The sequence below is a fragment of the Anarrhichthys ocellatus genome, unplaced genomic scaffold (assembly GCF_004355925.1).
Source record: "Anarrhichthys ocellatus isolate YVR2014 unplaced genomic scaffold, GSC_Weel_1.0 scaffold5, whole genome shotgun sequence".
Taxonomy (NCBI): Eukaryota; Metazoa; Chordata; class Actinopteri; order Perciformes; family Anarhichadidae; genus Anarrhichthys; species Anarrhichthys ocellatus.
The window spans coordinates 10,735,061-10,749,297 of NW_022280035.1; the positions used below are offsets into that span (position 1 = coordinate 10,735,061).

At 44.5% G+C, this 14,237-nt stretch overlaps 2 protein-coding genes across 3 annotated transcripts; both read left to right on the plus strand.

The window, feature by feature from the left end:
- Window positions 1–340: 340 nt before the first annotated feature.
- Window positions 341–10,886, plus strand: nr1d4a (nuclear receptor subfamily 1, group D, member 4a). The gene is made up of 8 exons (XM_031844624.1): window positions 341–802; window positions 4,898–5,197; window positions 5,289–5,377; window positions 5,476–5,620; window positions 7,912–8,483; window positions 8,581–8,766; window positions 8,904–9,114; window positions 9,252–10,886. Exons 1-8 carry the CDS (start codon window positions 781–783, stop codon window positions 9,446–9,448), a joined length of 1,722 nt encoding a protein of 573 aa, XP_031700484.1. The 5' UTR covers window positions 341–780; the 3' UTR covers window positions 9,449–10,886.
- Window positions 10,887–11,357: 471 nt separating this feature from the next.
- On the plus strand, window positions 11,358–14,179 carry mfsd5 (major facilitator superfamily domain containing 5). 2 transcript variants are annotated; one of them, XM_031845752.1, is made up of 2 exons: window positions 11,358–11,544; window positions 11,932–14,179. In XM_031845752.1, exon 2 carries the CDS (start codon window positions 12,013–12,015, stop codon window positions 13,456–13,458), a length of 1,446 nt encoding a protein of 481 aa, XP_031701612.1. In that variant the 5' UTR covers window positions 11,358–11,544; window positions 11,932–12,012; the 3' UTR covers window positions 13,459–14,179. The 2 variants fall into 2 exon arrangements, with proteins under 2 accessions (XP_031701612.1, XP_031701613.1); XM_031845753.1 differs by lacking the exon at window positions 11,358–11,544 and adding an exon at window positions 11,560–11,731.
- Window positions 14,180–14,237: the final 58 nt, after the last annotated feature.

Here is a 14,237-nt window from a genome sequence, read left to right on the forward strand (position 1 = left end):
CAGTCACGGTGAGCCACGCCTATTGTCCATGTGCTTCATCCACCAATCTCTCCATCCCTGCGCGCCACACGCTGCGTATTTTGCATAAAATGTGTATCAGTGGGGCAGCACTCTCCCCGGCACATGCAGAGCCCTCATGTAGCGTGGCTTTACTGAACACATAACCGACTGCGGTCGAATAAGCACATCAAACTCCCCTCTGTTCCAGATCCCCGCCAATGAAAATGCACAAAAGCCTGAAGGAGAGAGAGAGGGTGAGAAGTGACTCCGCGAGATACAAAGAGTGAGCCAAATCCCACACAGACACAACACAAATTGAGCGAAGGGACGGGCGGTCACATTTCCTACTCACCTGCAAACGTGAGCGAAGTGGGTGTTTGTATCAGTGGGTGTGTATGTCATAACTGACGCTGTTCGCGGATATGCTGACTCCACTCTCTCGGAATTCATGAAAATCTTTTAATCTCCGCTTGTGCAACATCACATGCGCTCGAGCCGAGGCGCAATATCCTGAGCACAGAATGCATCCAGGTATCTTTGAGAAGACCAGCCTTTACAACTCACCTCTGTCAGATCAGAAGTGAGCACACAAGAGGGACACCGCTCTACAATTAACTGGGAGACAACTTTACGCGCACTGGAGACATTTCCATCACTTCTTCCCATTTTTGGCTCAACTGAGCAGGTGTTTTATGCAAAGCTGTTTTTCAACTTTCTCACCTGTCTTTTACGGACGTCTATCTTCAAGTCTGCTTAAAGTGATCGACATCAACAAGATAAATGGATAACAGCCCTGGTGGTGGTAAGATTAATTTTAACATTATGTTAACCGCTCCTTTATACCATATGCTGATTTAGACATATGATTGAGTAATGATTAACGGGTCATTGGTTAGTGTTTTCATTCATGTTGTTGCCATCAGTCAATAGGGATAAGTATTTAGCTTTGTCTGACTCAACTTTTTTTAAAAAAAGAATTATTTAAAAAGTGAGAAATACTTAATCGAACATTGTGTAAAACACAGCTCCAATATGTGCATACTTGACAATTATGTGCAACCTATGTGAGTCATGCACGAAATATATTTTTCATGCACGTGTTTGACTGATGTTGGTCATCTTATTGGTTTATGAAAATTCGGCATTTAATGACGTCAACTTGTTTCTAAATTCAATAAAAACACAATTACGACTTTACGCAAACTTATGAAAACAGTTGTAAACTGCGTTTAAATGTCGAAAGACATCGCCAGGACTGCAGCTCTGCTGACAGAGAACTGCACCATATGGTTATAGGGAGGCTGGCCACTTCCTGTCTCTCTCATGAAAACAAACTCACGTGGACCTACAGTACACTGGCTGTCACTGTAATCATAATCTGTCCGAGCCAGGACTTCAACTCGCTGACCCTTTATCATCTCACGGGGGGGGGCAATGACACTTTGGCGTACAGGGTGTGTTTGTTTCCATTATCAAGGCCATCAATTTAGTGCCTGCAGCATAAAAGTTGATAACTGCAGGACTTCCATCCGATAAGTGGTATTAGACAGTACTTTCTCGAGGTCAGCCAAAGGTGGACATGCTTTCCTCTCCTAACTGACGGTGAATCTTTTACAAAACGCAGTCATGTTCCAGCACATGGGTGCACCCATAGGCACTGTCATTGTTACTCGAATCCGTGGGCATCACTAAACCGTGTGTGTGTGTGTGTGTGTGTGTGTGTGTGTGTGTGTTGACACAGAGCCCTAATTCCTCCTGCAGAGATGATTGGGTTGGGTTGGAGGGGTTGCATGCAAATGCATTATTCCCCCAAAAGATTATTGTAATTTGCTTGCCGAGCACGCCACCTTCCTCTGGCCTGGCCAGAGAGTTGCCATGTTTTGTCTCCCTCACAGTTCTCAGTGTAAACGTTTTCTTTTTGTTCAGTTTCTTTGATGAAACAATTGCATTTCCTGTATTCCATATAGGCCTACCGTACAAGACCCAAACAGATCATATGCAGAAATACACTGTCATGTCATCAGTTGTAACATAACAGTTGGGAGTTTGTGATCGGCTGTAACAGTTTACAGTCCAACATTTTAGAAAAACTAAAAAACTGTGCATCTTCATTATGCTAATGTGACATGCATTTTGGAATATGTGTTTGCCAAAATCAATATTTTCATGATCTGTAGATATTTGTCCTCATGTGAAGGGTCAACCGTACTTTGGTGTGGGAGTCAGTTGTAACAAGTTCTTTCCTAACACAAATACCAATTTGCTCAGTTCAGCCCAGTCTTCTAGTCCGGGTTGCTCAATTGCACTAGGTCTTAGATTACATCTGTCAAATGCTCATATGATAAAAAGCAGACCAACTGACTTCCTCCACTGTCCACTGCATTACTTTGTACACTGTATGTTCTCACTCACAAATACAGTACGTCCCCTCACACTCCCCCAGTGGAGGCTTTCTGAAAAGCATTAGAAGACGTTGCAGCGGTATTTCATATATTGTTGGTAAACTAGATGCAGCACCTGGCTGACGGTGCATGTGGTGCTGCTGGTAGTGCACATTCAGACCACCCCGCCGCATAGCACGCTGCTTTATTACAGTAGATTCGGCTCTTTAATTATAAGCCCCTGGTGGACTGTATGTGCTCTGGGTTCTGGCTGGAGCGCGGATTCAAGTCTTTCCAGTGAACGCTCTGTCAAAAGTCTCCTCACGTGGCTTTCCTCACAAAGCCGCGTGCGACGCGTGAGATGCCCGCGCCCTCCTCCCGCCTCCCGCCGCTTCCCCGCTCGCACGGACGCTTCTGTGCTGATGCCGCCTGCGGTGATAGTGAGCTTGGTCAGTGGGTCAGCGATTCATTGCATTCACTCCCCCCCCCCCCCCCCCCCCCCCCCCTCTTGTCACGTTTTGCCGCCTCATGCGCCGTTTGCTTGCTCTCTCTAAACGATGCCTAAACAGATATGCTGATAAAATCATACAATCCTGAAAATTATGTGCCAGTGCAACTTTAGCAACATCAAACTATACACCAGGCTATTTAGACTCGATTTCAAATCATATCGTGGTATTTATAAATTATAACTGTAATACAACTCCTCAACTGCATGAGAGTGTGTGATGCAGTATCAGTTTGAGATATGCTCGAGGTGCATGCACATCATTCTAAGTTCCTGTAATGTTGACCTTACATAAGCCTGAGTTAATGAAGGAGAGGAGCTGCTGTGCCTGTGAAGTGCTCACTGCTCACGTTTCTTTGCCTGCCTTCACGTTCCTGGCAGATTAGTGTTGTCATGGGTAGTTTAACATGGGCATTGAGGAAGGATTTAATGCAGTTCGAAATAAATGAAAACATGTAAAACAGCTAGTTGTTTGATATCACAAGCTGCCAAAACTAAGAATAAAAACAGCTTTACTTAAATGTCTTGCAACGTTTGCATTAAAGAATAGAAAATGACAGTATCATGTTTTCCCTCAAACATGATGAGGACTGAGGCCAGATGACAACTAATATCTTCTTCGCAGGTGGCAATGCTATGATCACAAGAAAACAAGAAATGTATGAAGAAGAAGGGGGTCTGCAATGTTTATCAACATGATATAAAGTGTATTGACCTTTCGAATATGACACTTGCAGGTTTTTATATCCCTCTATCGCCTGAAAAGCAGACTGTAAAAGTGATTGCTAATCAGAGTTTACAGCAGAGTGGCTCTTGGGGTCATTCATAAACACTGTACATGTGAGTCTTTGCATGCAATGTGTTTGGGTGAAGTGGGGGTTGGGCCACGACTGTCTGCATGTAAACTCAGGAGGAGGGGAGGCTCAGGCCTGTGTCTGTATGTCTTTGGCTCTGGCATGACCTGGGTGAGGGATTATCAACACATTAGAGCTAAAACAAATACCTCCATGTGCAGCAAAGGGCAACACACATTAACACAAGGAAAGGCCTACTGCACTTGTGCACAAATTTTGGATGTTGGAAATGATTTGAATGTTGGGAATTCCTCCTTTTTTATATATTTCACTTTGTCATTTTGAACGTCTCTCTGCTGGACTCAACTGTAGGCGAGTACACGAGTTGTTAGTATATCATTACACCAGCCAGTCCATACAGTTGAGGCTTTTCATTTGCAAAAATCGGTGGCGCATGAACAGCGGTGGCTTAGAGACTCGGTGCCACCGCACGTCCGGGGAACTTCCCAGTCAGCGTGTGTTTGTAAACACAGATCTGACTTCAGATCGTTATGTATTTCCACACGAGCCTGCGGATTTGCTTTGGGCAGCAACCGTGTCAGCAGTCCATGCATGTGAGGCGCCGGTCAGGTGTCGTGCTCAGCTCATCCACAACGCATGGCGGGGGGCGGGGGGGGTTTGGAAGAAAACACTTCAGAAACAACCACATTGGAACGACAACTTACTTACATGGTGCCTGTATATATGCTGCATTAGCATGACACAGGATTTCTTTACAAAAACGTGGCGCTTCGTTGGTGCTTCTACTGGAAGCCTGCTTGCTTTGTTGCTGGGCTCCCAGCTGTATTTTTAGTGCCCACTTTATCCGCGTGACCGTGAAGGATGGATGAGGCAACGATGCATCATATTCTCAGAGCTGTTAACTGCTGCCCAGAACTTGTGCAACATTACACTCCATCACATCCAAAGCGTAGTGTAATGGTTTAAAGGGAGTATGGATGGCCAACTTTAATTTATGATGCAACTTAATTAGTTTAATTAAGCCAACAATTGCATGCACGGCATACATAATAATAATTTATTAATAATAATAATAATACCTTAATAACAATGCCACTTGTTATCAATATCTAAATGACATTGTGTGCTTTAACGAGGAGCTTGAACTCTCGGCTCAGAGGTCTGATGTTCTCCACTCTTTCCCTTGTCTGCAGGAGTCATCCTGTACGCAGGCTCCTCTGGCAGTTCGAGCCCCAGCCCTGGCAGCCCCTCCAGTGGGTACCAGACACAGTCCCCTTCTTTACACTCCCAGCCCTCATCTCCAGAGGAGGTCACCTTCACAGAGATTGGGACGTTTAAACATAGGGCAGCTGGGTGCACCACCCCTTCCTCCAAACTGATATTCCAGTTCCCAGAAGTCTACAGTTCCCCCCCAGCAGCAGCCACTCCACAGCACACCTATGCGCACCCCATCGCAGGAAAGAGGCCTTGTGGATTCACAGGAACTTTCACAAGTAAGTGTTTCCTCTTTGTCGATATGCATGAAGATAGACGTTTGATTGGCATTTTTCGAGTTCATCTAACTGTCTGTTTACCCTTCCTCAGAGACGGGTGGAATGGTTCTGCTATGCAAAGTCTGTGGGGACATTGCATCTGGTTTCCACTATGGAGTGCATGCATGTGAGGGTTGCAAGGTAAGCCCCTGAAAAAATCATGTGGCGTGATTCAATAATGTGTTTGTTTCAGTGCACCAGTTTCATGTGCTTTTTCTGTTGTTGTTTTTTTGTCTCAGGGTTTTTTCCGCCGCAGCATCCAGCAGAACATCAACTACAAGATGTGTGTCAAGAATGAGAACTGTCTGATCATGCGCATGAACCGCAACCGATGCCAGCACTGCCGCTTCAAGAAATGCCTCTCTGTTGGCATGTCAAGAGATGGTGAGACATCCTGACACATTTCCTTTTTTTTTTTTTTTTTTAAGAGAAAGGCCCTCATGCAGTTCTGCCAGAGTGCCACAGTGTTCTGATTAACAAAAGCAGCAGGGAAATAGGCTGCCTGAGAGAGGCACAGTGCTGATATGTAGGTCTGTGTGAAACATCTATTGCGGAAAGTCTTTTAAGGTCATCGTGCCAGTAGCTCAGCCTCTCACTTTATCATCAGACCTGCACCTGTCTTGCTCTTCTATACTGTGTCACTCACTGCACTGCCAAAGATTACCATCTAGCCTTGTCTAACTCTCTTAAGTTTCTAGGTGTCTTTCTCATGCCCTTTGCAGCATCCTCCCACAATACTCTTTCCTCTACGTTCTTGTTCAGTACAGCCCATCCTCCTCCACGTATACCCACCATGTTCCCTCAGCTCTCTTGCGTCTGCCTCTCAGACAGTGATTTATGAGAAGAGGAGCCTTGAAGTCCCTGAAGCTATCTATCATTTGGAAAACTGCGGCAAACACAGGAATTATTTTAGGAAATTGGAACAGGGTCAACTTGATTACCTTGTGTATGCCCATAGAACATCTTACTGCAATTAATGAGGGATAGGGCAACAATTATGCAATGGATGCAGAAAACAGTCAGTCGCTGTGAGAGGCTTTATCAGGCGTGATGCTCACATCACCTAGTTTAAGTTCTGAAAACTGAACACTGATTGATCGCCTATCGTCACAGATTACGAAAACAGCTGGGCTGACCTAGAAAAACAATACAGAATTGGGCCTATAGTGTACTCGTACATCATGACCTACTTGGTGTAGTGTGCCTGCCTTCTTCTTCTCAGTATGGTTTCTGCTCATCTCCACCCTTCAGTACCCTGCATTGCCTAATCTAGGAAACAGGTTTGTGTTATTTCTGCACGTGCTTGAAACTTCTGGTGCACAGAGAAAATAGGGTGGCGATATGCGACTCAATAAGAGTACAAAGAGTCAGGTCGACCCTTTTAGAGGCGATTTTCGAAACCAATAAGGACCACAACCTAGAAACCCGTTTTTGCTTTGCTTCTGTCATTACGAAAACAGGAAAACCGCAGGCAACTGCCTACAGACCACAATAAATAGTACACCCTCATTCACAGTCACACACCAGGCAGCTGTGTGACTTTGGCTCTGCAATACATTGACATTAATAAGTCCATTGGCATGATGGCACACTTTTCTTCCTCTAACCAGAGCATCATTTGCTTCTTTTTAACCATGATGAAAGGGATTCATCTCATGCCACATTATTGGCCACATCCTCATCAAAGGATCCTGCTGGCAATGAACAGATTACCGTATCTTTGATAAACATAGCAATATACTGTGCATATTACTGTGTCAAGTAGATCACCTCACTTTACCCAACACTGCAGCTTTGTGTTTTTATGTAAATTGCTTATGTTTAACATATGAGAATAACAGTACATTGCCTAAAAGAGTATTGCTGCTATACACATTTTTTGCTATACATCCAAAAAAAGGTTTAAAATATGCTATTCATGCAAAAGTCTTTGAAGCTGCACCAGCGCAACTTGTCTGCCTTATCTAACTACACCTTGCACACACACACACACACACACACACACAGACACATACTCTCCCTTTCTATGCATCACCGTCTCTCATGTCAGTCCACATTTCAAGCACCTCTCTCGTCCTTCTCCCTCTCACATACTTCGTGCCAGTGACATCACACTCACGTTGCCCCACTGCCCTACTTGCAAATGGAGGGAGGGAGCGGGAGAGGAAGGAGACGGGTGGATAGAGTAGAGGGTGAGGCAGATGGTAGCAGGAGTCTATAAATAGCCTCTCCAGCTGATAGTTACTGTGGGAAGAGGGATGGGGCGATGGGTGAAGAGAGGGAAGTTTCATATCAAAACGTACATGATTCTCCATGAAATCACTTACCACTTGAGGAGATTTTATGCTTTTGATGTATGCGTGTGTATAAAAAGTTGAAATAGGTCATGTGTCAATATGCTCAGCTTCTAGCCAGCATAATTAACAGTAGCAGTCCTGTCTTTCCTAAATGGCAACACCGTATTTTTAGGATGCACCTGCCTTTTGATCTTTAAGAAAATAATTTGTCTTGGGGGTCATTTTAGTGCTTGCATCTTTATAATTTTAAATAATTAAAAACAAACAAACAAAAAAAAAAAAACTCTGAAATAATATGGAACAAAACATATCTGTAAATATCCATGTTGTCACAATGACTCAAAGCTGATCTGTCCTCCCTGCTTGTGTCTTCTCTAGCTGTGCGTTTTGGCCGCATCCCCAAGAGAGAGAAGCAGCGACTTCTGGATGAGATGCAAAGCTACATGAACAGCCTCAATGAGTCGGCGGCCATAGACATGGACTCACCTTCAGTGAGGGAGCCTTCCAGCAGCCCAGAAGATGGCCACTCAAAAGAAGCCGTCGGGGCCATCTCCAGAGCCTACCGTGATATCTTCACCAGCAGCAACAGCCACGAGAGAGCAACCAAGGCTGCAAACATCACTACCAACAATAACACATCTCCCTTTTCTCAGGGTGCCAGTTTTACCCAAGTCTCCGCTCACCCCACCTCCGCCCTGAGTTATCAGTCTTGCCCTGTTCCGTCTGCCACTCTATGCCCAGTTGTCCCTAATGACAACCAACCTACATTCCTCAATGTGGACAACAATCGCTACACCTACTTAGTGTCAACAAATCAGAATCATGATCAGTCTAACAGTGCAACCTCTCAAAAAGGCAGCTCTGCCAATCATAACAGTTTTTGTAATGCAGGAAGTACCCAAAATCAGCCCACCTGCCCATGGAAATTAGCTTCAGGAGCTAAAGTGCTGGTAAGTGCAGGAAGCATAAAGCAGATCAAGACTTTGTAATATATATTGTCTGACAAACAGCTTATGATTCTTTCTATGTCCTTTGTCTTTCTCTAAGGCCTGTCCTCTCAATGCGTGGCCTGTATCAGGGGCAGAGCGCACGAGTCAGGAGATATGGGAATCCTTCTCGCAGTGTTTCACTCCTGCTGTCAAGGAGGTGGTAGAGTTTGCCAAGGGCATCCCAGGATTTCAGGAGCTTAGCCAACAAGACCAAGTCATGCTGCTCAAATCAGGCACCTTCCAGGTAATGACATACATTTCAGATGAGTTGTTTAAAATATGTGGCTCCTTCTTTGTGATTCCACATGTATTATTGGTTTTAGTATTTGTCTCAAACTTATCTTTTTGCTCCCGTTTTTTTCCACTCTTTCGTGTGTTTAGGTTCTGATGGTTAGGTTCTGCACCTTGTTCAATGCTGAGGAGCGTATAGTGACTTTCCTGAATGGCCAAACTTACCCCCTGTCCACCCTGCGGGCCTTGGGCATGGGCTCTCTGCTGGACGCAATGTTTGACTTCAGTGAGAATCTGGGCTCCTTGGGGCTAGAACCTGATGAAATGGCCCTCTTTATGGCTGTGGTGCTGGTCTCTGCAGGTGAGAGGTGCACTATTTACCTAATGTGTCGGAAAACAGTGACAAAAGCTGCAGAGCAGTGACATTTGTTAATGGAGCAATAATGTAGTTACTGTGTCTGTTAACCACTCACACTGGCATCCCTCTGTGCTCCACAGATCGTTCTGGCATCACAGACATGCGGGCTGTGGAGCAACTACAGGATGGTCTGATCCGTGCCCTGCGGTCACTGATCACTCGCCGCCGCCCAGATGACACCACTCTCTTCCCCAAACTCCTCCTGCGCCTGCCCGACCTGCGCACCCTCAACAGTCTGCACTCCGACAAACTGTTGGCCTTTCGCATCGACCCATGAGGAGACGCTTGTTCATGGAGCACACAGCCATGAACTGTTTTACAGAGAAATATATGACACCACAGAGACACACACAGACACACACATATTATCTTCCAAGGACAGGACTTCCTTGACAATTGAGGAAAAAAGGAATTGTGCAATCTGGGGAGTAGTTTTCAAAAAGATAAATGGGGGCATTAGTGAACATATTTTTGACTCACTATTGATTTTCATGCTATGTTTTGGGACAAATAAACATACAACCTCAACACCTCTTGAGAGACATTGTTCCAGTAAAAAAAACAAATAATGGTCATGTAGATTTAGATTACCCTGTTGTGCACTTGCTCATTATATCCAGTGTACTTAAGAATAAAAGCCAGTTCACTTCTGTTTATTCCTTAAGCCGTACAGTATCGACAGGCAGCAGCTGAAAGACAGTTATTATTTAGGGACCATTAGAGATGATTGACAATGTCAGCCTGTGTTTAAGAGAAAGGGAACCTGTATATAATACATAGCAAAATATAAAATGTTAAGGTAATTATGTGTCAATGTTTCACAAACATACCATCTGCATTATTACTGGAATGAGACCACTATTTTAATGTGTCACTTGTACACAATAGGATGCATTCTGTTTCTTACTATTTTTGACTGATCTTCCAGAAAAAAATGGCACACCTTGGTTTTAAATATGCCAACTTCATAAGTCAACGGCATTTTATTTTATCTCAAAAAAACATTGTGTCTGTGTCATTATATTGTATGACAGCTGTACTGATTGAGACGCCTCATGCATGTTGGGTTTTGTAGTTCCTTTGTTTATTTTTGTTGCTGTAAATATTATGTTACCCTAGTGTTTATGTATCAATGACTGAATTGATGTGATGGATCGGACAGATGACTTTGGTATAAAGACGAATGTACTGTCCTTCCTGCAATTGGTGGGGGTTTGGCCATGCCAAGGGGGCTTTGCACAGGAGAATATGTAGTAGGGATTCTCAGACGGCTTGGATGCAATTCCTGCTATCCGACGATGAAACCAACCAGCATAATCCCTGAAATCACCAGCACTCACTCCACATGCACCCTTCCTCTGCCCCCAATGTTTGTCATACAAACACAACAGATATTTCTGGGTGAGAGATCTTATTTGATTGGTCTTCTCACTGTTTGATTGTGGCTGATTGAGCACATCTTGTACATTTTGTAAATCTTTATTCCTAAATAGAAATGATAAAATTATATAAAGTTTGAATTATGTATTACTCCGCTTGTGCGTCACTCTTTTGTGTCCATTCGGGCAAAATGGTGTAATGAAGATGTAGTCAGGACCAGTGGTGGAAAGTAACTAAGTACATATACTCAAGTATTGTACCTAGGTACAATGTTGAGGTACTTGCTGCTTTTATGCATGCTTTGTACTTCTCCACTACATTTTAGAGGGAAATGTTACTTTGCAGATTAAGATTTGACATGAAAAAACACGTGAAGACCGAATAAAATATAATACATTGTTAAGATTTAAGATTAAACCACTGGTTCTTAATCTTGTGACTCTCTTACATCAGTAGTGGCACCTAATAATGACATACAGTAGGCTGTATAATAATGATTAACCTATACTGCAAATCAAAGTGTGCACTGGCACATCTCAATAAAGCTAGAGGCATTTTTATTATCAGGTTGCGTTCACTTTAAGAGGGGTGATTGCCTTCATAGTTTAACAATCCAGGTCAGATAGAGCAAAACAACATAGTTCATTATCCTTATTGCATGTTGTACACATCAGTAGAGTAGGTGTGCCGTTTTAAAAAGAATTGGGCTACTTCAAGTAACGGACTATAAGTAATTTAAATGAATCAAATACAACCTTAAGAGTGGACTGGCACTCTGAAAAAGTTGCAACACGGGATGTGTGGACACATGACATAACTTTCTCCTACCGCTGGAAATCAGAAAGTATAGTGATGCCACCTGGTGGTGAAATAATGGATCCTGGGTCCAGGAAGTGACTGGTGTGTTTGCTACCGCAGCTCATCAAACACCATCACCATGTCAGTTGTTATGTACGTCGTGTAACTGATATGGGACTGCTGTCAAATGGCACGGTAAGATATCATGTTACAGAAGTGGAAAACGTGTGGTACGATAGTGATGCAAATAACTATTGTATCTTGACGTCGGCAGCAGGTTAGCTTGTAGGCTAGCGTTAGCATGTAACGTTAGGCGCTCTCAGCTTTATACGTGTAAACACAACTGAATTGACGCACGTCATGCTTTCCGCCATTGATGAAGGTAACCCACACTCCGCTGCTGTAACTGGCTTGGTAAACTCAGTTTTATTGAGTAGTGTTAGTCAACTAACTTAGATTCCTAAAAGTAAAAGCTTATTAGCCAAGTTAGCTGCGGATTTAACATGGCTAATTACTATAGCTAACTTGATCACTGGTAACTCTCTTCTTTCTGTACTTGTTGTTCGCCTTGTATCTCCACAGGTGCTGAGAAATAGAAGGAAGAGATTTGAACACGGACCAGGACCTCAGGTTTGACCTCAAGTGGGTGCCGACTATCACACCATGTTGGTGACAGCATATCTTGCCATCATCTTCCTGCTTGCCCTGTGTGTTGCCCTCGAGCTCACAGCACGCCGCCTCGTCCCCCCTCAGTCCACTCCTGCTGTAGCCAACCCAGTTTTCCGTCGCTTCCAGAGCGTATTTCTTCGGGCATACCTTTTGGCTTTGTCGGCAGACTGGCTCCAGGGTCCTTACCTCTACAAACTCTACCGTCACTACAGCTTCCTGGAATCCCAAATAGCCATCTTATATGTGTGTGGCCTGGCCTCCTGTGTTCTGTTTGCTCCAATTTCAGGCTGGCTCCCTCAATTCTTGGGTCGCAGACAGACATGTCTTCTCTTCTGCCTGTCCTACTCTGCGTGTTGTCTCACCAAGCTGTCCACAGACTACTTTGTTTTGATTTTGGGTCGGATCCTGGGGGGTCTGTCCACATCCCTGCTCACCACCACATTTGAAGCCTGGTACGTGCACCGGCATGTAGTTGTCCACGATTTCCCCAAGGAGTGGATCCCCGGTACCTTCACCAAAGCTGCTACCTGGAATCACGGGCTCGCTGTGGGAGCAGGGCTGGTGGCTAACTTGCTGGCTGATTGGCTCCACCTGGGGCCGGTGGCTCCCTTTCTCCTGGCTGTGCCCTGCTTGGCATGCTGTGGCTGGGTGGTGCTAACCGACTGGGGCAAGGAAGAGGCTGAAGACGGTCCTGGAGGGGATGAACAAAAACTGCCTCTTGGCACTCCAAATGGAGGTGTGACCCGTTTGTCTGCGAGGGCCCGTTTCTCACGCAGCTGCCATGACGGGTTGCGCTGCCTGCTGTCAGACAGGAGAGTCATGCTCTTAGGTGGAGTGCAGGCTCTGTTTGAAAGTGTCCTTTACATTTTTGTTTTCCTGTGGACCCCGGTACTGGACCCTCATGGGCCTCCTTTGGGAATAGTGTTCTCTTGCCTGATGGCTGCCAGCATGGCCGGCTCCTTGCTGTACCGAGTAGCCACCTCCACCCGCTATCGTCTACAGCCTGGCCATGTTCTCTGCCTGGCTGTGCTGATGGCCTTCTTCTCCCTCTTCATGCTGACCTTCTCCACTGCCCCAGGCCAACCTAGACCTCATGAATCCTTTCTGGCCTTCTTGCTGCTGGAGCTGGCCTGTGGGCTCTATTTTCCTGCCGTCAGTTTTCTCCAGGGCAGGGTGATCCCAGAGGAGAAGAGGGCTAGTGTGCTGGCCTGGTTCAGACTGCCTCTGCACCTGCTGGCCTGCATAGGGCTGCTGGCGCTTCATGGGGAGATATCAGGAACAGGTGGCGGGGAGGAAGGTAGCGGCACCAGACACATGTTTGGAGGCTGTGCTGTTATGATGCTGGCAGCTTTGATGGCTGTAGTCAGTCTGTTTACTCTGGGCAGAAATGACACAGACCTGAGACTGGAAGGAACCAGAGACGAGGGGGACATGTACTGAGGAGAGGAACCACATATTTAGTTAAGCTTGACTGGTTTTGAATGTAACGTGCCTGTTTTGTGCGACTAAAAGTAGAGTCCCGATGTGTTCCAATGATCATAAGTCTATAGTTTGCCAAATACAGGACTGAAGGAAATCGAAGTCCAAAGGGGGGGGGGGGTTAAAAAATCAGTTAAATTTTATTTTATTTGTACTTGTTACCATGTTGCTTCTCAGTTGTTGTGTTTTTTTTTTTTTTTTGGGAGATACTTTTACTAATCCTGTCCGTGTGGGGCTTCTTTGGGAACATAGCCATATCGACCTTCATTTGTCAAGTAATGTGCTGCAATGTCCAAAACTCCTGTGTATCAAACTATTCCAGATAACACAGTATTGCCTCATTGTGTGCACCAATAGGGAGATGGGGTGAAGTGTTTGACACAATATAATTAATTTCACTTGTCAGTGAGAAGATCAGTAATATATAGATGTTCCATCATATTTTAAAACAGACATGAAAAGAGAGAGCTCAAAATGTATTTTAAAAAATGTAGACCAGTATCTGAACATCAGTTCTTGCAATACTTCTCTATGATTTCTGTTCCTGCGTCTGTTTTATTGAAGAGAGAAATGTACAGTTTGTTGGTTTTACTTTGAATACTTCTTTTGCATCATCTTTGGGATATTTTCTCATATTATCTGTGATCTTTACACTTTTAAATAAAAGTGTACATAATTCATATTTAATTGTTGGATATAACTGGAATTTAAATTTGTGCCATATTGATGTTTTGTAATAT